The sequence below is a fragment of the Oncorhynchus keta genome, unplaced genomic scaffold, assembly GCF_023373465.1.
Source record: "Oncorhynchus keta strain PuntledgeMale-10-30-2019 unplaced genomic scaffold, Oket_V2 Un_contig_18713_pilon_pilon, whole genome shotgun sequence".
In the NCBI taxonomy this organism is placed as follows: Eukaryota; Metazoa; Chordata; class Actinopteri; order Salmoniformes; family Salmonidae; genus Oncorhynchus; species Oncorhynchus keta.
The window spans coordinates 42,651-66,500 of NW_026281065.1; the positions used below are offsets into that span (position 1 = coordinate 42,651).

Sequence of the window (23,850 nt, forward strand, 5' to 3'; positions counted from 1 at the left end):
GCATCTGAAACACACGTGTAACCATAGAGATAATGTAAGAATTTTGAAAATAACACGTAACCATAGAGATAATGTAAACATTCTGAAACACACACGTAACCATAGAGATAAATGTAAGAATTCTGAAATGCACACGTAACCATAGAGATAATGTAAGCATTCTGAAATGAACACGTAACCATAGAGATAATGTAAGAATTCTGAAACGCACACGTAACCATAGAGATAATGTAAGCATTCTGAAATGCACACGTAACCATAGAGATAATGTAAGCATTATGAAACACACAAGTAACCATAGAGATAATGTAAGAATTCTGAAACACACACGTAACCATAGCGATAAACTGTATGTAAATCATTCTGAAACACACACGTAACCATAAAGATATTCTTCTCATGTATTTGTTTCTATGCCTACAACAGCCATGAAGATCTGTACTGTATATGTACTGTATATGTAAAGATCTGTACTGTATATGTAAAGATCTGTACTGTATATGTACTGTATATGTAAAGATCTGTACTGTATATGTACTGTATATGTAAAGATCTGTACTGTATATGTAAAGATCTGTACTGTATATGTACTGTATATGTAAAGATCTGTACTGTATATGTACTGTATATGTAAAGATCTGTACTGTATATGTAAAGATATGTACTGTATATGTACTGTATATGTAAAGATATGTACTGTATATGTAAAGATGTGTACTGTATATGTACTGTATATGTAAAAATATGTACTGTATATGTACTGTATATGTAAAGATATGTACTGTATATGTACTGTATATGTAAAAATATGTACTGTATATGTACTGTATATGTAAAGATATGTACTGTATATGCAATGTATATGTAAATATATGTACTGTATATGTAAAGATATGTACTGTATACGTAAAGAATATGTACTGCATATGTACTGTATATGTAAAGATATGTACTGTATATGTAAAGATATGTACTGTATATGTACTGTATATGTAAAGATATGTAATGTATATGTACAGTATATATACTGTATATGTAAATATATGTACTGTATATGTAAATATATGTACTGTATATGTAAAGATATGTACTGCATATGTACTGTATATGTAAAGATATGTACTGTATACGTAAAGATATGTACTGCATATGTACTGTATATGTAAATATATGTACTGTATATGTAAAGATATGTACTGTATATGTAAAGATATGTACTGTATATGTACTGTATATGTAAATATATGTACTGTATATGTACTGTATATGTAAATATATGTACTGTATATGTACTGTATATGTAAAGATATGTACTGTATATGTAAATATATGTACTGTATATGTACTGTATATGTAAAGATATGTACTGTATATGTAAAGATATGTACTGTATATGTACTGTATATGTAAAGATATGTACTGTATATGTAAAGAAATGTACTGTATATGTAAATATATGTACTGTATATGTAAAGATATGTACTGCATATGTACTGTATATGTAAAGATATGTACTGTATACGTAAAGATATGTACTGCATATGTACTGTATATGTAAATATATGTACTGTATATGTAAAGATATGTACTGTATATGTAAAGATATGTACTGTATATGTACTGTATATGTAAATATATGTACTGTATATGTACTGTATATGTAAATATATGTACTGTATATGTACTGTATATGTAAAGATATGTACTGTATATGTAAAGATATGTACTGTATATGTACTGTATATGTAAAGATATGTACTGTATATGTACTGTATATGTACTGTATATGTAAAGATATGTACTGTATATGTAAAGATATGTACTGTATATGTACTGTATATGTAAAGATCTGTACTGTATATGTACTGTATATGTACTGTATATGTAAAGATATGTACTGTATATGTAAAGATATGTACTGTATATGTAAAGATATGTACTGTATATGTAAAGATATGTACTGTATATGTAAAGATATGTACTGTATATGTACTGTATATGTAAAGATATGTACTGTATATGTAAAGATATGTACTGTATATGTAAAGATATGTACTGTATATGTAAAGAGATGTACTGTATATGTAAAGATATGTACTGTATATGTAAAGATATGTACTGTATATGTACTGTATATGTAAAGAGATGTACTGTATATGTAAAGATATGTACTGTATATGTACTGTATATGTAAAGAGATGTACTGTATATGTAAAGATATGTACTGTATATGTACTGTATATGTAAAGAGATGTACTGTATATGTAAAGAGATGTACTGTATATGTACTGTATATGTAAAGAGATGTACTGTATATGTAAAGATATGTACTGTATATGTAAAGATATGTACTGTATATGTACTGTATATGTAAAGAGATGTACTGTATATGTAAAGAGATGTACTGTATATGTACTGTATATGTAAAGAGATGTACTGTATATGTAAAGATATGTACTGTATATGTACTGTATATGTAAAGAGATGTACTGTATATGTACTGTATATGTAAAGCACTTGTCTAAGTCTACTTGTGAAACTCATTGACTGCCTGCTGTGTAGAATACACACTACTTCCTGACCAACTAACTGCCATTTACCGTTTGTTAGGTTACTGTTACAAACCCAGTGGGATGACATGGCCCCCCACACATGCAGCATGCACCCAGTCATGCCAGCAGACATGCCAGGCCATCATGCCAGGCCATCATGCCAGGCCATCATGCCAGGGCTTCATGCCAGGCCATCATGCCAGGCCTTCATGCCAGGCCATCATGCCAGCAGACATGCCAGGCCTTCATGCCAGGCCTTCATGCCAGGCCTTCATGCCAGGCCTTCATGCCAGGCCTTCATGCCAGGCCATCATGCCAGGCCTTCATGCCAGGCCATCATGCCAGGCCTTCATGCCAGGCCATCATGCCAGGCCTTCATGCCAGGCCTTCATGCCAGGCCTTCATGCCAGGCCATCATGCCAGGCCATCATGCCAGGCCTTCATGCCAGGCCATCATGCCAGGCCTTCATGCCAGGCCATCATGCCAGGCCTTCATGCCAGGCCTTCATGCCAGGCCTTCATGCCAGGCCATCATGCCAGGCCTTCATGCCAGGCCTTCATGCCAGGCCATCATGCCAGGCCTTCATGCCAGGCCTTCATGCCAGGCCTTCATGCCAGGCCTTCATGCCAGGCCATCATGCCAGGCCTTCATGCCAGGCCATCATGCCAGGCCTTCATGCCAGGCCATCATGCCAGGCCTTCATGCCAGGCCTTCATGCCAGGCCTTCATGCCAGGCCATCATGCCAGGCCTTCATGCCAGGCCTTCATGTCAGGCCATCATGCCAGGCCTTCATGCCAGGCCATCATGCCAGGCCTTCATGCCAGGCCTTCATGCCAGGCCTTCATGCCAGGCCTTCATGCCAGGCCATCATGCCAGGCCTTCATGCCAGGCCATTATGCCAGGCCATCATGCCAGGCCTTCATGCCAGGCCTTCATGCCAGGCCTTCATGCCAGGCCATTATGCCAGGCCTTCATGCCAGGCCTTCATGCCAGGCCATCATGCCAGGCCTTCATGCCAGGCCTTCATGCCAGGCCTTCATGCCAGGCCATCATGCCAGGCCTTCATGCCAGGCCTTCATGCCAGGCCATCATGCCAGGCCTTCATGCCAGGCCATCATGCCAGGCCTTCATGCCAGGCCTTCATGCCAGGCCATCATGCCAGGCCATCATGGCAGGCCATCATGCCAGGCCATCATGCCAGGCCTTCATGCCAGGCCTTCATGCCAGGCCTTCATGCCAGGCCTTCATGCCAGGCCTTCATGCCAGGCCATCATGCCAGGCCATCATGCCAGGGGCTACTCAGAGGGGTGAGAAACAATGGGTTAATATATGGAGACATCACATAACAACATCAGTAACAACAACAACATCAGCACCGTGCTCTTTTTGTTGTGTATGACGGAATCGCATCACAATGCACCATGCTTGTGTTAGCGGAGTAGATGTCTGTCTGTCTGTCTGTCTGTCTGTCTGTCTGTCTGTCTGTCTGTCTGTCTGTCTGTCTGTCTGTCTGTCTGTCTGTCTGTCTGTCTGTCTGTCTGAGGTGTGTGAGAGTGAGAGAGAGACAGAGGTGTGTGAGTGTGTATTTTACCATGGCACCAATGCTGTATGTGGCTGCTGGAGCAAGTGGGTGGTTGTAGGGGTCCGCAGCATATACTGGTCCGTAACTATGGAAACACAAGACAACAACAAACACCATCAGTACCCATCATCAAAACAGACACACACATAAACACTCTCTCCTTTACATCTCAATATGTTTAATAAGACATTTAAAAAAAGAATAACGTTGGCTGTAAATATCATAGTGAATAACAGCAGGTTTTACCCTAACAAGAAAAGGATTGGTTACATTTTCATATTGAGACAGACAGACAGTAAGACAGACAGACAGTAAGACAGACAGACAGTAAGACAGACAGACAGACAGACAGACAGACAGACAGACAGACAGACAGACAGACAGACACAGAGAGAGAGACAGACAGACAGACAGACAGACAGACAGACAGACAGACAGACAGACACAGAGAGAGAGACAGACAGACAGACAGATAAACAGAGAGAGAGAGACAGACAGACATGGTAAAACTAAAACCCCCAGAGAGAGGTTCCATATCCCAGAGTTCCGAGGGGCAGCGAGCAGAAGCGTTGGCGATAGAGTTCTAATCTCCCCCTCTGAGCCTGACTGCCCGCGCATACTGATAACAGCCAATCAGCAGCCTGGCTTGCAAATATAAATGAGCTGATTTGCATACGGTCCCAGCGCTGTGCGATTAGGCTCAGTTAATTCCCATTAGTTTTGGACATTGTGTGTGTGTGTGTGTGTGTGTGTGTGTGTGTGTGTGTGTGTGTGTGTGTGTGTGTGTGTGTGTGTGTGTGTGTGTGTGTGTGTGTGTGTGTGTCTGTGTGTGCGTATGTGTGTTAATCCCCAATACATTGGGACGTTGTTCTACACAGTCTAACCAACCTGCTCTACTATACTGACCTACAGTAAAGTCTCTACTATACTGACCTACAGTCTCTACTATACTGACCTACAGTCTCTACTATACTGACCTACATTCTCTACTATACTGACCTACAGTCTCTACCATACTGACCTACAGTCTCTACCATACTGACCTACAGTCTCTACCATACTGACCTACAATCTCTACTATACTGACCTACAGTCTCTACTATACTGACCTACAGTACAGTCTCTACTATACTGACCTACAGTACAGTCTCTACTATACTGACCTACAGTACAGTCTCTACTATACCGACCTACAGTCTCTACTATACTGACCTACAGTCTCTACTATACTGACCTACAGTACAGTCTCTACTATACTGACCTACAGTCTCTACTATACTGACCTACAGTACAGTCTCTACTATACTGACCTACAGTCTCTACTATACTGACCTACAGTCTCTACTATACTGACCTACAGTACAGTCTCTACTATACTGACCTACAGTCTCTACTATACTGACCTACAGTACAGTCTCTACTATACTGACCTACAGTCTCTACTATACTGACCTATATTCTCTACTAACAGCCAATGGTAGTTTAGCACTAATAATGGTTCCTAATAGATCGTCAGTCATAGATGACACTAGTTGTTATAACTGCTTATGACATAGTAAATCATGACACCAGTTGTTATAACTGCTTATGACATAGTAAATCATGACACCAGTTGTTATAACTGCTTATGACATAGTAAATCATGACACCAGTTGTTATAACTGCTTATGACATAGTAAATCATGACACCAGTTGTTATAACTGCTTATGACATAGTAAATAATGACACCAGTTGTTATAACTGCTTATGACATAGTAAATAATGACACCAGTTGTTATAACTGCTAATGACATAGTAAATCATGACACCAGTTGTTATAACTGCTTATGACATAGTAAATAATGACACCAGTTGTTATAACTGCTTATGACATAGTAAATAATGACACCAGTTGTTATAACTGCTTATGACATAGTAAATCATGACACCAGTTGTTATAACTGCTAATGACATAGTAAATCATGACACCAGTTGTTATAACTGCTTATGACATAGTAAATCATGACACCAGTTGTTATAACTGCTAATGACATAGTAAATCATGACACCAGTTGTTATAACTGCTTATGACATAGTAAATCATGACACCAGTTGTTATAACTGCTTATGACATAGTAAATCATGACACCAGTTGTTATAACTGCTAATGACATAGTAAATCATGACACCAGATGTTATAACTGCTTATGACATAGTAAATCATGACACCAGTTGTTATAACTGCTTATGACATAGTAAATCATGACACCAGTTGTTATAACTGCTTATGACATAGTAAATCATGACACCAGTTGTTATAACTGCTAATGACACAGTTAATCCTGTTCATGACAACTCTACGAAGCTCTACGAAGGGCCTGCTATCAGACATCATGACACCAGTTGTAATAACTGCTACGGTGAGGATAAGAGACAGAGAGAGATAGACAGAGAGAGAGAGAGAGAGAGAGAGAGAGAGAGAGAGAGAGAGAGAGAGAGAGAGAGAGAGAGAGAGAGAGAGAGAGAGAGAATGGGGAGAGAGAGATAGAGAGCGAGAGAGAGAATGGGAGAGAGAGAGGGAGAGAGAGAGAGAGAATGGGAGAGAGAGAGAGAGAGAGAGAGAGTAATAGAGCGAGTGAGAGAGAGAGAGAGAATGGGAGAGAGACAGATAGAATGGGAGAGAGAGACAGGTAGGGAGCGATAGAGCGAGAGAGAGAGAGAGAGAGAGAGATAAAATGGGAGAGAGAGATAGAATATGAGAGAGAGATAGAATGGGAGAGAGAGAGATAGAATGGGAGAGAGAGAGCGATAGAGCGAGAGAGAGAGAGAGAGAGAATGGGCGAGAGAGAGCTAGAGAGCGTGAGAGAGAGCGAGATAGAGAGAGAGAATGGGAGAGAGAGAGAGATAGAGAGCGAGAGAGAGAGAGAATGGGAGAGAGAGAGAGCTAGAGAGTGTGAGCGAGATAGAGTGAGAGAGAGAGGGATTGGGAGAGAGAGAGAGAGAGAGAGAGAGAGAGAGAGAGAGAGAGAGAGAGAGAGAGAGAGAGAGAGAGAGAGAGAGAGAGAGAGAGAGAGAGAGAGAGAGAGAGAGAGAGAGAGAGAGAGAGAGAGAGAGAGATAGAGAGAGAGAGACAGAGAGAGAGAGAGACATAGCGAGAGAGAGATAGAATGGGAGAGAGAGAGATAGAATGGGAGAGAGAGAGCGATAGAGCGAGAGAGAGAGAGAGAATGGGCGAGAGAGAGCTAGAGAGCGTGAGAGAGAGCGAGATAGAGAGAGAGAATGGGAGAGAGAGAGAGATAGAGAGCGAGAGAGAGAGAGAATGGGAGAGAGAGAGCTAGAGAGTGTGAGCGAGATAGAGTGAGAGAGAGAGGGATTGGGAGAGAGAGAGAGAGAGAAAATGGGAGAGAGAGATAGAATATGAGAGAGAGATAGAATGGGAGAGAGAGAGATAGAATGGGAGAGAGAGAGCGATAGAGCGAGAGAGAGAATGGGAGAGAGAGAGCTAGAGAGTGTGAGCGAGATAGAGTGAGAGAGAGAGGGATTGGGAGAGAGAGAGAGAGAGAGAGAGAGAGAGAGAGAGAGAGAGAGAGAGAGAGAGAGAGAGATTGGGAGAGAGAGAGAGAGAGAGGGGCGGGGTGATGTGATTTGATACTGAGTTGTATTCTATAACTCTCTGTATTTATGATTACCTGTAGAGGTGTTACAAGAAATTTCATCTGCTGCAAGGAGGATCAAATTATCTCTGCAAGAGAAGATAAGATTCACAATAGCACTGTGCTGTCTGAGGGGAGATCTGGGGAGGGGGAGGGAGGAGAGGGGAAGACGGGATGGGGAGAGGCATGGAGGGTAAGGAGGTGGATGGAAGATTCACAATACCCCTGTGCTTTCTGAGGGGAGATCTGGGGAGGGGGAGGCAGGAGAGGGGAAGACGGGATGGGGAGAGGCATGGAGGGTAAGGAGGTGGATGGAAGATTCACAATACCCCTGTGCTTTCTGAGGGGAGATCTGCGGAGGGGGAGGCAGGAGAGGGGAAGACGGGATGGGGAGAGGCATGAAGGGTAAGGAGGTGGATGGAAGATTCACAATACCCCTGTGCTTTCTGAGTGGAGATCTGGGGAGGGGGGGTAAGACAGGAGGAAAGAGAAGACGGGATGGGGGAGGGAAGTGGGGAGGGAGACGTGGGGAAGGGAATTGATTCAGAGATAGAGGGGTAGACTATAAAGTGAAGAGGTATAGGGAGAAAGAGGATGATTTAGAGATAGAGGGGTAGAGGATGAAGTGAAGAGGTATGGGGAGAAGGAGGATGATTTAGGGATAGAGGGGTAGAGGATGAAGTGAAGAGGTATGGGGAGAAAGAGGATGGGTTAGTACTATCTACTGTTCCATGTTAAATATCTACATATAACACCACAGTAATATCTACTGTTCCATGATAACACCACAGTACTCTCTACTGTTCCATGATAACACCACAGTAATATCTACTGTTCCATGTTAACACCACAGTAATATCTACTGTTCCATGTTAACACCACAGTAATGTCTACTGTTCCATGATAACACCACAGTAATATCTACTGTTCCATGATAACACCACAGTAATATCTACTGTTCCATGTTAACACCACAGTAATATCTACTGTTCCATGTTAACACCACAGTAATGTCTACTGTTCCATGATAACACCACTGTACTGTCTACTGTTCCATGTTAAATATCTACATCTAACACCACAGTAATATCTACTGTTCCATGTTAACACCACAGTAATGTCTACTGTTCCATGATAACACCACAGTAATATCTACTGTTCCATGTTAACACCACAGTAATATCTACTGTTCCATGATAACACCACAGTAATATCTACTGTTCCATGTTAACACCACAGTAATGTCTACTGTTCCATGTTAACACCACAGTAATGTCTACTGTTCCATGTTAACACCACAGTAATGTCTACTGTTCCATGTTAACACCACAGTAATATCTACTGTTCCATGATAACACCACAGTACTATCTACTGATCCATGTTAACACCACAGTAATGTCTAATGTTCCAAGATAACACCACAGTACTCTCTACTGTTCCATGATAACACCACAGTAATATCTACTGTTCCATGTTAACACCACAGTAATATCTACTGTTCCATGTTAACACCCCAGTAATATCTACTGTTCCATGTTAACACCACAGTACTGTCTACTGTTCCATGATAACACCACAGCACTGTCTACTGTTCCATGATAACACCACAGTACTGTCTACTGTTCCATGATAACACTGCAGTACTGTCTACTGTTCCATGTTAACACCACAGTACTATCTTCTGTTCCATGATAACACCACAGTACTGTCTACTGTTCCATGATAACACCACAGTACTGTCTACTGTTCCATGATAACACTGCAGTACTGTCTACTGTTCCATGTTAACACCACAGTACTATCTACTGTTCCATGATAACACCACAGTACTATCTACTGTTCCATGTTAACACCACAGCACTGTCTACTGTTCCATGATAACACTGCAGTACTATCTACTGTTCCATGATAACACCACAGTAATGTCTACTGTTCCATGTTAACACCACAGTACTGTCTACTGTTCCATGTTAACACCACAGTAATGTCTACTGTTCCATGTTAACACCACAGTAATGTCTACTGTTCCATGTTAACACCACAGTAATATCTACTGTTCCATGATAACACCACAGTACTATCTACTGATCCATGTTAACACCACAGTAATGTCTAATGTTCCAAGATAACACCACAGTACTCTCTACTGTTCCATGATAACACCACAGTAATATCTACTGTTCCATGTTAACACCACAGTAATATCTACTGTTCCATGTTAACACCCCAGTAATATCTACTGTTCCATGTTAACACCACAGTACTGTCTACTGTTCCATGTTAACACCACAGTACTGTCTACTGTTCCATGTTAACACCACAGTACTGTCTACTGTTCCATGATAACACCACAGTACTGTCTACTGTTCCATGATAACACTGCAGTACTGTCTACTGTTCCATGTTAACACCACAGTACTATCTACTGTTCCATGATAACACCACAGTACTATCTACTGTTCCATGTTAACACCACAGCACTGTCTACTGTTCCATGATAACACTGCAGTACTATCTACTGTTCCATGTTAACACCACAGTAATATCTACTGTTCCATGATAACACCACAGTACTGTCTACTGTTCCATGATAACACCACAGTACTATCTACTGTTCCATGTTAACACCACAGCACTGTCTACTGTTCCATGATAACACTGCAGTACTATCTACTGTTCCATGTTAACACCACAGTAATATCTACTGTTCCATGATAACACCACAGTACTGTCTACTGTTCCATGATAACACCACAGTACTGTCTACTGTTCCATGATAACACCACAGTAATATCTACTGTTCCATGATAACACCACAGTAATGTCTACTGTTCCATGATAACACCACAGTAATGTCTACTGTTCCATGATAACACCACAGTAATATCTACTGTTCCATGATAACACCACAGTAATATCTACTGTTCCATGTTAACACCACAGTAATGTCTACTGTTCCATGTTAACACCACAGTAATGTCTACTGTTCCATGATAACACCACAGTAATATCTACTGTTCCATGATAACACCACAGTAATGTCTACTGTTCCATGTTAAATGTACCATCCTTTACAGGATGTGAAGTTAACAGACTGAATCTACTGAGCAACACTTTGGGGCTGACACTCCTACTGCAAACCCTGCATGTCATCCTTCAGCCCTGTCTGGTCCGTCCCCCTAATGTCACCCCTCCTGCCGCACTCCCTCACTTTGGTTCCACCGCTAAACTCTGTCTTCAAGCTCATTTGATTTAATCAGACAATTATTGTAGAGGATTCTGGGGTACCTGTGGTCCCAACCTTCCTGATTGGACCAAGGAATTATACTAATAAACTACGAGAGAGAGAGACTGAGAATGAGAGAGGGTGAAAGAGAGGTAGAACGTGAGGGGAAGAGAGAGAGGGTGAGAGAGAGGTAGAACGCGAGAGAGCGAGAGAGTGAGAGGTATAGAGCGAGAGAGACTGAGAGAGGGAGAGAGAGAGAGAGAGGGTGAGAGAGAGGTAGAACGCGGGGGGAGAGCGAGAGAGTGAGAGGTATAGAGCGAGAGAGACAGAGGGAGAGAGAGAGAGAGGGTGAGAGAGAGGTAGAACGCGGAGAGAGAGAGAGAGAGGGTGAGAGAGAGGTAGAACGCGGGGGGAGAGCGAGAGAGTGAGAGGTATAGAGCGAGAGAGACAGAGAGGGAGAGAGAGAGAGAGAGAGAGAGAGGGTGAGAGAGAGGTAGAACGCGGGGGGAGAGCGAGAGAGTGAGAGGTATAGAGCGAGAGAGACAGAGAGAGAGAGAGCGAGAGAGTGAGAGGTATAGAGCGAGAGAGACAGAGAGGGAGAGAGAGAGAGGAAGGGAGAGAGACAGAGAGGGAGAGAGAGAGAGGAAGGGAGAGAGACAGAGAGGGAGAGAGAGAAAGGGAGAGAGACAGAGAGTGGTCGAGAGCACAAGAGAGAGGCAGAGAGCGAGAGAGAAACCCACATGAAAAAATACGATAGTATTCTATGGTATAAATACACTGTAGTGTTTTTACAGACTTTACTATAGTATCCACTATAGTGTTTTTACAGACTTTACTATAGTATCCACTATAGTGTTTTTACAGACTTTACTATAGTATCCACTATAGTGTTTTTACAGACTTTACTATAGTATCCACTATAGTGTTTTTACAGACTTTACTATAGTATCCACTATAGTGTTTTTACAGACTTTACTATAGTATCCACTATAGTGTTTTTACAGACTTTACTATAGTATCCACTATAGTGTTTTTACATAATTTACTATAGTATCCACTATAGTGTTTTTACAGACTTTACTATAGTATCCACTATAGTGTTTTTACATACTTTACTTTAGTATCCACTATAGTGTTTTTACAGACATTACTATAGTATCCACTATAGTGTTTTTACAGACTTTACTATAGTATCCACTATAGGTTTTTTACAGACATTACTATAGTATCCACTATAGTGTTTTTACAGACATTACTATAGTATCCACTATAGTGTTTTTACAGACATTACTATAGTATCCACTATAGTGTTTTTACAGACATTCTATAGTATCCACTATAGTGTTTTTACAGACTTTACTATAGTATCCACTATAGTGTTTTTACAGACTTTACTATAGTATCCACTATAGTGTTTTTACAGACTTTACTATAGTATCCACTATAGTGTTTTTACAGACTGAAGTCAGCAAGAACACTACAGTGAAAATGTATTAGTCACTGTAGTATTTACTGTAGAATACTGTATTATTCACTGTAGTATTTACTGTAGAATACTGTATTATTCACTGTAGTACTTACTGTAGAATACTGTATTATTCACTGTAGTACTTACTGTAGAATACTGTATTATTCACTGTAGTACTTACTGTAGAATACTGTATTATTCACTGTAGTATTTACTGTAGTATACTGTATTATTCACTGTATTACTTACTGTAGTATTCACTGTAGTATTTACAGTTAACTATCATATAAATACTATATTAAATGAAAACACAAGTATATACTATATTAAATAATGTAGTGTTTTGCGGATTGCAGTATACTGTAGTCTTTAGTGCAGTGTCTTTGCAGTATACTGTAGTATATACTGTAGTGTCTTTGCAGTATAACTGTAGTATTTAGTGTAGTGTCATTGCAGTATAACTGTAGTGTTTACTGACGTGTCTTTGCAGTATAACTGTAGTGTTTAGTGTAGTGTCTTTGCAGTATAACTGTAGTATTTAGTGTAGTGTCTTTGCAGTATAACTGTAGTGTTTACTGACGTGTCTTTGCAGTATAACTGTAGTATATATTATAGTGTGTTTGTTATATTATCTTTGACATCGAAGAGAAATACTAAAAGATCTAATTTTCCATAACCTGTAGATAGGTCGCTAGGTAGGTAGGTAGGTAGGCAGGTAGGTAGGTAGGCAGGTAGGTAGGTAGGCAGGTAGGTAGGTAGGTAGGTAGGGAGCTAGGTAGGTAGGAGCCAGGTGGGCAGGCAGGCAGGCAGGCAGGCAGCTAGGCAGGTGGAGGTAGGCAGGCAGGCAGGCAGGTGGGTGGGCAGGCAGGCAGGCAGGCAGGCAGGCAGGCAGGCAGGCAGGCAGGCAGGCAGCCAGGCAGGCAGGCAGGCAGGCAGGGCAGGCAGGCAGGCAGGCAGGGTATAGGCAGGCAGGCAGGTAGGGAGGCAGGCAGGTAGGTTGATAGCCAGGCAGGGCAGGCAGATAGATAGATAGATAGATAGATAGATAGATAGATAGATAGATAGATAGATAGATAGATAGATAGATAGATAGATAGATAGATAGATAGATAGATAGATAGATAGATAGATAGGAGGAGGTAGATAGGTAGGTAGTAGGTAGGTAGGTAGGTAGGCATAGGTAGGCAGGTAGGCAGGTAGGTGGGTATAGGCAGGTGGTAGGCAGGCAGGCAGGCAGGTGGGCAGGCAGGCAGGCAGGCAGGCAGGCAGGCAGGCAGGCAGGCAGGCAGGCAGGTAGGTGGGCAGGCAGGCAGGCAGGCAGGCAGGTGGGCAGGCAGGCAGGTATACAGGCAGGCAGGCAGGCAGGGTAGGCAGGCAGGCAGGCATACAGGCAGGCAAGCAGGCAGGCAGGCAAGCAGGCATACAGGCAGGCAGGCAGGCAGGCAGGCAGGCAGGCAGGCAGGCAGGCATATGGGCAGGCAGGCAGCCAGGCAGCCAGGCAGGCAGGCAGGCAGGCAGGCAGGCAGGCAGGCAGGCAGGCAGGCAGGCAGGCAGGCAGGCAGGCAGGTAGGTTGATAGATAGATAGATAGATAGATAGATAGATAGATAGATAGATAGATAGATAGATAGATAGATAGATAGATAGATAGATAGATATGTAGCTAAGTAGGTAGGCAGGTAGGGCAGGCATGCAGGCAGGCAGGCAGATTGGCAGGCAGGCAGGCAGGCAGGCAGGCAGGCAGGCAGGCAAGCAGGTTGGGAGGCAGGTGGGAGGAGGTAGGCAGGCAGGCAGGCAGGCAGGCAGGCAGGCAGGCAGGCAGGTATACAGGCAGGTATAGGCAGGCAGGCAGGCAGGTAGGAGCCAGGCAGGCAGGTTGATAGATAGATAGATAGATAGATAGATAGATAGATAGATAGATAGATAGACAGATATGTAGCTAAGCAGGCAGGCAGGCAGGTAGGAGGCATGGTAGGCAGGCAGGCAGGTATACAGGCAGGCAGGCAGGCAGGCAGGCAGGCAGGCATACAGGCAGGCAGGCAAGCAGGCAGGCAGGCAGGCAGGCAAGCAGGCAGGCAGGCAGGCAGGCAGGCAGGCAGGCAGGCAGGTATACAGGCAGGCAGGCATACAGGCAGGCAGGCAGGCAGGTACAGGCAGGCAGGTATAGGCAGGCAAGCAGGCACAGGCAGGCAATTACAGGCAGGCAGGCAGCCAGGCAGCCAGGCAGGCAGGCAGGCAGGCAGGCAGGCAGGCAGGCAGGCAGGCAGGCAGGTAGGCAGGTAGGTAGGTAGGTTGATAGATAGATAGATAGATAGATAGATAGATAGATAGATAGATAGATAGATAGATAGATAGATAGATAGATAGATAGATAGATAGATAGATAGATAGAGATATGCAGCTAAGCAGGCAGGCAGGTAGGGACGCAGGTATGCAGGCAGGCAGGCAGGTGGCAGGCAGGCAGGCAGGCAGGCAGGCAGGCAGGCAGGTTGGGGAGGCAGGTTGGAGGGGAAGCAGGCAAGCAGGCAGGCAGGCAGGCAGGCAGGCAGGCAGGCAAGCAGGCAGGCAGCCAGGCAGGCAGGCAGGCAGGCAGGGAGCCAGGCAGGCAGACTGGCAGGCAGGCAGGCAGGCAGGCAGGCAGGCAGGCAGGCAGGCAGGTGGGTGGCAGGCAGGCAGGCAGGCAGGCAGGCAGGCAGGCAGGCAGGCTGGGAGGCAGGTTGGGAGGCAGGCAAGCAGGCAGGCAGGCAGGCAGGCAGGCAGGCAGGCAAGCAGGCAGGCAGCCAGGCAGGCAGGCAGGCAGGCAGGCAGGCAGGCAGGAGCCAGGCAGGCAGGCAGACTGGCAGGCAGGCAGGCAGGCAGGCAGGCAGGCAGGCTGGGGAGTGGGCAGGCAGGCAGGCAAGCAGGCAGGTGGGCAGGCAGGCAGGCAGGCAGGCAGGCAGGCAGGCAAGCAGGCAGGCAGCCAGGCAGGCAGCAAGGCAGCCAGGCAGGCAGGCAGGCATGGAGCCAGGCAGGCAGGCAGATCAGGCAGGCAGGCAGGCAGGCAGGTTGGCTGGTTGGGGAGGCAGGCAGGCAGGCAGGCAGGCAAACAGGCAGACAGGCAGGCAGGCAGGCAGGCAGGCAGGCAGGCAGGCAGGCAAGCAGGCAGGCAGCCAGGCAGGCAGGCAGGCAGGCAGGCAGGCAGGCTGGCAGGCAGGCAAGCAGGCAGGCAGGCAAGCAGGCAGGCAGGCAGGCAGGCAGGCAGGCAGGCAGGTGGCAGGTAGCAGGCAGGTAGGTAACACTGGGTCTCGGATGGTCGAGCGCTTCTGCTCTTTTCTATGACCTGTAGAGAACACCACATATGGTCTATACTTGGCACGCAGGTTTCTCACTTATGGGTGGCATTAATTGTGATATGGGGTGCAAGAAATGGGCAGGGTATACACACATTAAATACTGTAGTTTTTACTGTTTTTTTTACTGTGGACATTATTACTTACAGAGAGAGGTAGAGAGAGAGAGAGAGAGAGTGAGAGAGAGAGAGAGAGAGAGAGAGAGAGAGAGAGAAAGAGAGAGCGAAAGAGGGACAGAGAGAGAGAGAGAAAGAGGGACAGAGAGAGAGAAAGAGGGACAGAGAGAGATAGAGAGAGGGACAGAGAGAGATAGAGGTAGAGCAAGAGAGAGAGAAGTAGTGAGAGAGAAGGAGAGACAGAGAGAGAGCGAGAGCATGAGAGGGGGACAGAGAGAGAAAGAGGGACAGAGAGAGAGAGAGAGAGAGAGAGAGAGAGAGAGAGAGAGAGAGAGAGAGAGAGAGAGAGAGAGAGAGAGAGAGAGAGAGAGAGAGAGAAAGAGAGAGAGAGAGAGAAAGGCAGAGAGAGAGAGACAGAGAGAGACAGAGAGAGACAGAGAGAGAGAGAGAGAGAGAGACAGAGAGAGAGAGAAAGGCAGAGAGAGAGAGAGACAGAGAGAGACAGAGACAGAGAGAGAGAGGTTGAGCGAGAGAGAGAGAAGTAGTGAGAGAGAAGGAGAGACAGAGAGAGAGAGAGGTTGAGTGAGAGAGAGAGGTTGAGCGAGAGAGAGAGGTTGAGTGAGAGAGAGAGAGAGCTACAGAAAGAGAGACGGAGAGCGAGAGATAAAAAAGAAGAGGTCCATCTTACCTGTCACCGAATGCAGCAGCTGCTGTGGCGGCAGCAGGCTGAGTATACCTGTAGGCAGCATAGCCCCCCTGGAAACACACACACACACACACACACACACACACACACACACACACACACACACACACACACACACACACACACACACACACACACACACACACACACACACACACACACACAGATGGTTAATCAATGTGATTGATTCCTGTCCATAACATTGATATTCTGCCGGGTTCATGGATCGATACATATATTGAAGAATACACCATCACACAGTCTGATCCATAGCAAGGCGGACGTAGGACTCAATACATATGAAATGCTTTGGATGGTAAATATTTCTGTGTGCTGAATGAATTACGCCACACGATCAATAATGTATTGATAATTCATAATAAATGGAAGTAGATACATTTCTTCATTAAAATGTCACACACACACACACACACACGCACACACACACACACACACAGACACACAGACACACGCGCACGCACGCACACACACACACACACACACACACACACACAGACACAGACACAGACACACACACACACACACACACACACACACACATACACATACACATACACATACACATACACATACACATACACATACACATACACACACAGAGACACAGACACAGACACACACACGCACACACACACACACACACACACACACACACACACACACACACACACACACACACACACACACACACACACACACACACACACACACACACACACACACACATCCATGCGACAGGCGGGTGTGCGGTGATGCAGTGACGATCAGCAAGACTCCATGTTCAACCAACCACAAAGTCACGCCAACCAAGCCATGGCCAGAAACACGACCAGCATGCATTTCACCACACAGAGCAGAGCAGCAAGCCCCCAGGAGATGACGTGATTATGTTCCCTATAAAAAATATAGTGTCTCCTGTTACTGGTTCCTGTTAAATATAGTGTCTCCTGTTACTGGTTCCTGTTAAATATAGTGTCTCCTGTTACTGGTTCCTGCTAAATATAGTGTATCCTGTTTCTGGTTCCTGTTAAATATAGTGTCTCCTGTTTCTGGTTCCTGTTAAATATAGTGTCTCCTGTTACTGGTTCCTGTTAAATATAGTGTCTCCTGTTACTGGTTCCTGTTAAATATAGTGTCTCCTGTTTCTGGTTCCTGTTAAATATAGTGTCTCCTGTTATTGGTTCCTGTTAAATATAGTGTCTCCTGTTCCTAGTTCCTGTTAAATATAGTGTCTCCTGTTTATGGTTCCTGTTAAATATAGTGTCTCCTGTTTCTGGTTCTTGTTAAATATAGTGTCTCCTCTTTCTGGTTCCTGTTAAATATAGTGTCTCCTGTTATTGGTTCCTGTTAAATATAGTGTCTCCTGTTTCTAGTTCCTGTTAAATATAGTGTCTCCTGTTTCTGGTTCCTGTTAAATATAGTGTCCCTACTGTTCTCTGCTCATCTATATATTATTACCATTCTACTTATGTATTACTGTACTATATTATTACCAGTATACTGATGTATTACTGTACTATATTATTACCATTCTACTGATGTATTACTGTACTATATTATTACCATTCTACTGATGTATTACTGTACTATATTATTACCATTCTACTGATATATTACTGTGCTATATTACTACCATTATACTGATGTATTACTGTAATATATTATTACCATTCTACTGATGTAATACTGTACTATATTATTACCATTCTACTGATGTATTACTGTACTATATTATTACCATTCTACTGATGTAATACTGTACTATATTATTACCATTCTACTGATGTATTACTGTACTATATTATTACCATTCTACTGATGTAATACTGTACTATATTATTACCATTATACTGATGTAATACTGTACTATATTATTACCATTCTACTGATATATTACTGTACTATATTATTACCATTCTACTGATGTAATAGTGTACTATATTATTACCATTCTACTGATGTAATAGTGTACTATATTATTACCATTATACTGATGTAATACTGTACTATATTATTACCATTATACTGATGTAATACTGTACTATATTATTACCATTATACTGATGTAATACTGTACCATATTATTACCATTATACTGATGTAATACTGTACTATATTATTACCATTCTACTGATGTAATAGTGTACTATATTATTACCATTATACTGATGTAATACTGTACTATATTATTAACATTATACTGATGTAATACTGTACCATATTATTACCATTCTACTGATGTAATACTGTACTATATTATTACCATTCTACTGATGTAATAGTGTATTATATTATTACCATTATACTGATGTAATACTGTACTATATTATTACCATTCTACTGATGTAATACTGTACTATATTATTACCATTATACTGATGTATTACTGTAATATATTATTACCATTCTACTGATGTAATACTGTACTATATTATTACCATTCTACTGATGTAATAGTGTACTATATTATTACCATTCTACTGATGTAATAGTGTACTATATTATTACCATTCTACTGATATATTACTGTAATATATTATTACCATTCTACTGATGTAATACTGTACTATATTATTACCATTCTACTGATGTATTACTGTACTATATTATTACCATTATACTGATGTATTACTGTACCATATTATTACCATTCTACTGATATATTACTGTGCTATATTATTACCATTACAATGATGTATTACTGTAATATATTATTACCATTCTACTAATGTAATACTGTACTATATTATTACCATTCTACTGATGTAATACTGTATTATATTTCTGGATTTGTATGGGTTGGTTGCAGCGGAGGCTGGTGAGGGGAGGACGGCTCATAATAATGTCTGGAACGGAGCAAATGGAATGTCATCAAACACCTGGAAACCATGGAAACCGTCTGTCTGATGTATTTGATGCCATTCCCCTGATTCCGCTCCAGTCGATACCACAAGCTCGTCCTCCCCAATTAAGGTGTCACCAAGCGCCTGTGGTTGATTGTGTTTACGTTACATTGAGCTGATGTAGGTCTATAGACATTGGTATGGCAGGTTGTGTTTACATTACATTGAGCTGATGTAGGTCTATAGACATTGGTATGGCAGGTTGTGTTTACATTACATTGAGCTGATGTAGGTCTATAGACATTGGTATGGCAGGTTGTGTTTACATTACATTGAGCTGATGTAGGTCTATAAACATTGGTATGGCAGGTTGTGTTTACATTACATTGAGCTGATGTAGGTCTATAGACATTGGTATGGCAGGTTGTGTTTACATTACATTGAGCTGATGTAGGTCTATAAACATTGGTATGGCAGGTTGTGTTTACGTTACATTGAGCTGATGTAGGTCTATAGACATTGGTATGGCAGGTTGTGTTTACATTACATTGAGCTGATGTAGGTCTATAGACATTGGTATGGCAGGTTGTGTTTACATTATATTGAGCTGATGTAGGTCTATAAACATTGGTATGGCAGGTTGTGTTTACATTACATTGAGCTGATGTAGGTCTATAAACATTGGTATGGCAGGTTGTGTTTACATTACATTGAGCTGATGTAGGTCTATAAACATTGGTATGGCAGGTTGTGTTTACATTACATTGAGCTGATGTAGGTCTATAGACATTGGTATGGCAGGTTGTGTTTACATTACATTGAGCTGATGTAGGTCTATAGACATTGGTATGGCAGGTTGTGTTTACATTACATTGAGCTGATGTAGGTCTATAAACATTGGTATGGCAGGTTGTGTTTACATTACATTGAGCTGATGTAGGTCTATAGACATTGGTATGGCAGGTTGTGTTTACATTACATTGAGCTGATGTAGGTCTATAGACATTGGTATGGCAGGTTGTGTTTACATTACATTGAGCTGATGTAGGTCTATAGACATTGGTATGGATGGGTGTGTTTACATTATATTGAGCTGATGTAGGTCTATAGACATTGGTATGGCAGGTTGTGTTTACGTTACATTGAGCTGATGTAGGTCTATAAACATTGGTATGGAAGGTTGTGTTTACATTATATTGAGCTGATGTAGGTCTATAAACATTGGTATGGAAGGTTGTGTTTACATTATATTGAGCTGATGTAGGTCTATAGACATTGGTATGGCAGGGTGTGTTTACATTACATTGAGCTGATGTAGGTCTATAAACATTGGTATGGCAGGTTGTGTTATTCAGTTGAGTTAAATATATGGCTCTGCAACTCTCTAAATATATAGCTCTGCAACTCTCTAAATATATGGCTCTACAACTCTCTAAATATATGGCTCTGCAACTCTCTAAATATATGGCTCTACAACTCTCTAAATATATGGCTCTGCAACTCTCTAAATACCTGGCTCTGCAACTCTCTAAATATATGTCTCTGCAACACTCTAAATATCTGGCTCTGCAACTCTCTAATAACCTGGCTCTGCAACTCTCTAAATATATGGCTCAGCAACTCTCTAAATATCTGGCTCTGCAACTCTCTAATAACCTGGCTCAGCAACTCTCTATATACCTGACTCTGCAACTCTCTAAATACCTGGCTCTGCAACTCTCTAAATACCTGACTCTGCAACTCTCTAAATACCTGGTTCAGCAACTCTCTAAATATATGGCTCAGAAACTCTCTAAATACCTGACTCTGCAACTCTCTAAATACCTGACTCTGCAACTCTCTAAATACCTGACTCTGCAACTCTCTAAATATATGGCTCAGCAACTCTCTAAATATCTGGCTCTGCAACTCTCTAATAACCTGGCTCAGCAACTCTCTAAATACCTGACTCTGCAACTCTCTAAATACCTGGCTCTGCAACTCTCTAAATACCTGACTCTGCAACTCTCTAAATACCTGGTTCAGCAACTCTCTAAATATATGGCTCAGCAACTCTCTAAAATATCGGGCTCTGCAACTCTCTAATAACCTGGCTCAGCAACTCTCTAAATACCTGACTCTGCAACTCTCTACATACCTGGCTCTGCAACTCTCTAAATATATGGCTCTGCAACTCTCTAAATACCTGACTCTGCAACTCTCTAAATACCTGGCTCAGCAACTCTCTAAAGATATGGCTCAGCAACTCTCTAAATACCTGACTCTGCAACTCTCTAAATACCTGACTCTGCAACTCTCTAAATACCTGACTCTGCAACTCTCTACATACCTGACTCAGCAACTCTCTAAATATATGGCTCAGCAAATCTCTAAATACCTGACTCTGCAACTCTCTAAATATATGACTCTGCAACTCTCTAAATACCTGGCTCAGCAACTCTCTAAATATATGGCTCTGCAACTCTCTAAATAACTGACTCTGCAACTCTCTAAATACCTGACTCTGCAACTCTCTAAATACCTGTCTCAGCAACTCTCTAAATATATGGCTCTGCAACTCTCTAAATACCTGGCTCTGCAACTCTCTAAATACCTGACTCTGCAACTCTCTAAATATATGTCTCTGCAACTCTCTAAATACCTGGCTCTGCAACTCTCTAAATATATGGCTCTGCAACTCTCTAAATACCTGGCTCAGCAACTCTCTAAAATATGGCTCAGCAACTCTCTAAATACGTGACTCTGCTACTCTCTAAATACCTGACTCTGCAACTCTCTAAATACCTGACTCTGCAACTCTCTAAAAATATTGGCTCTGCAACTCTCTAAATACCTGACTCAGCAACTCTCTAAATATATGGCTCAGCAACTCTCTAAATACCTGCCTCTGCAACTCTCTAAATATATGACTCTGCAACTCTCTAAATAACTGGCTCTGCAACTCTCTAAATACCTGACTCTGCAACTCTCTAAATACCTGACTCTGCAACTCTCTAAATATATGGCTCTGCAACTCTCTAAATAACTGGCTCTGCAACTCTCTAAATACCTGACTCTGCAACTCTCTAAATACCTGGCTCTGCAACTCTCTAAATACCTGGCTCTGCAACTCTCTAAATACCTGACTCTGCAACTCTCTAAATACCTGGCTCTGCAACTCTCTAAATACCTGGCTCTGCAACTCTCTAAATACCTGGCTCTGCAACTCTCTAAATACCTGCCTCTGCAACTCTCTAAATACCTGGCTCTGCAACTCTCTAAATACCTGGCTCTGCAACTCTCTAAATACCTGCCTCTGCAACTCTCTAAATATATGACTCTGCAACTCTCTAAATACCTGCCTCTGCAACTCTCTAAATATATGACTCTGCAACTCTCTAAATACCTGCCTCTGCAACTCTCTAAATATATGGCTCTGCAACTCTCTAAATACCTGACTCTGCAACTCTCTAAATACCTGGCTCTGCAACTCTCTAAATATATGGCTCAGCAACTCTCTAAATACCTGCCTCTGCAACTCTCTAAATATATGACTCTGCAACTCTCTAAATAACTGTCTCTGCAACTCTCTAAATACCTGCCTCTGCAACTCTCTAAATATCTGACTCTGCAACTCTCTAAATATATGGCTCTGCAACTCTCTAAATACCTGGCTCTGCAACTCTCTAAATATCTGGCTCTGCAACTCTCTAAATATCTGGAAATATCTGGCTCTGCAACTCTCTAAATATATGGCTATGCAACTCTCTAAATATATGGCTCAGCAACTCTCTAAATATATGGCTCTGCAACACTCTAAATACCTGGCTCTGCAACTCTCTAAATAACTGTCTCTGCAACTCTCTAAATACCTGACTCTGCAACTCTCTAAATACCTGACTCTGCAACTCTCTAAATATGTGGCTCTGCAACTCTCTAAATATCTGGAAATATCTGGCTCTGCAACTCTCTAAATATCTGGCTCTGCAACTCTCTAAATATCTGGCTCTGCAACTCTCTAAATATCTGGCTCTGCAACTCTCTAAATACCTGGCTCTGCAACTCTCTAAATATCTGGAAATACCTGGCTCTGCAACTCTCTAAATATATGGCTCTGCAACTCTCTAAATATATGGCTCTGCAACACTCTAAATATATGACTCTGCAACTCTCTAAATATGTGGCTCTGCAACTCTCTAAATATCTGGAAATATCTGGCTCTGCAACTCTCTAAATATCTGGAAATATCTGGCTCTGCAACTCTCTAAATATCTGGAAATATCTGGCTCTGCAACTCTCTAAATATCTGGCTCTCCAACTCTCTAAATATATGGCTCAGCAACTCTCTAAATATATGGCTCTGCAACTCTCTAAATATGTGGCTCAGCAACTC

General features: G+C 42.4%; 1 protein-coding gene across 2 annotated transcripts in view; it reads right to left on the reverse strand.

Annotated features, from left to right (window-relative positions):
* Window positions 1-23,850, reverse strand: part of LOC127920253 (RNA binding protein fox-1 homolog 1-like) — a 46,524-nt gene that overhangs the window by 488 nt on the left and 22,186 nt on the right. Inside the window, exons 4-6 of one of the 2 annotated variants that reach the window (XM_052504112.1) lie at window positions 16,597-16,664; window positions 7,806-7,858; window positions 4,146-4,221 (exon numbers count right to left, since the gene is read on the reverse strand). In XM_052504112.1, coding sequence (XP_052360072.1) covers window positions 4,146-4,221; window positions 7,806-7,858; window positions 16,597-16,664 — 197 coding nt within the window. The remainder of the gene's footprint in view (window positions 1-4,145; window positions 4,222-7,805; window positions 7,859-16,596; window positions 16,665-23,850) is intronic. The other variant, XM_052504111.1, reaches the window with a different exon arrangement.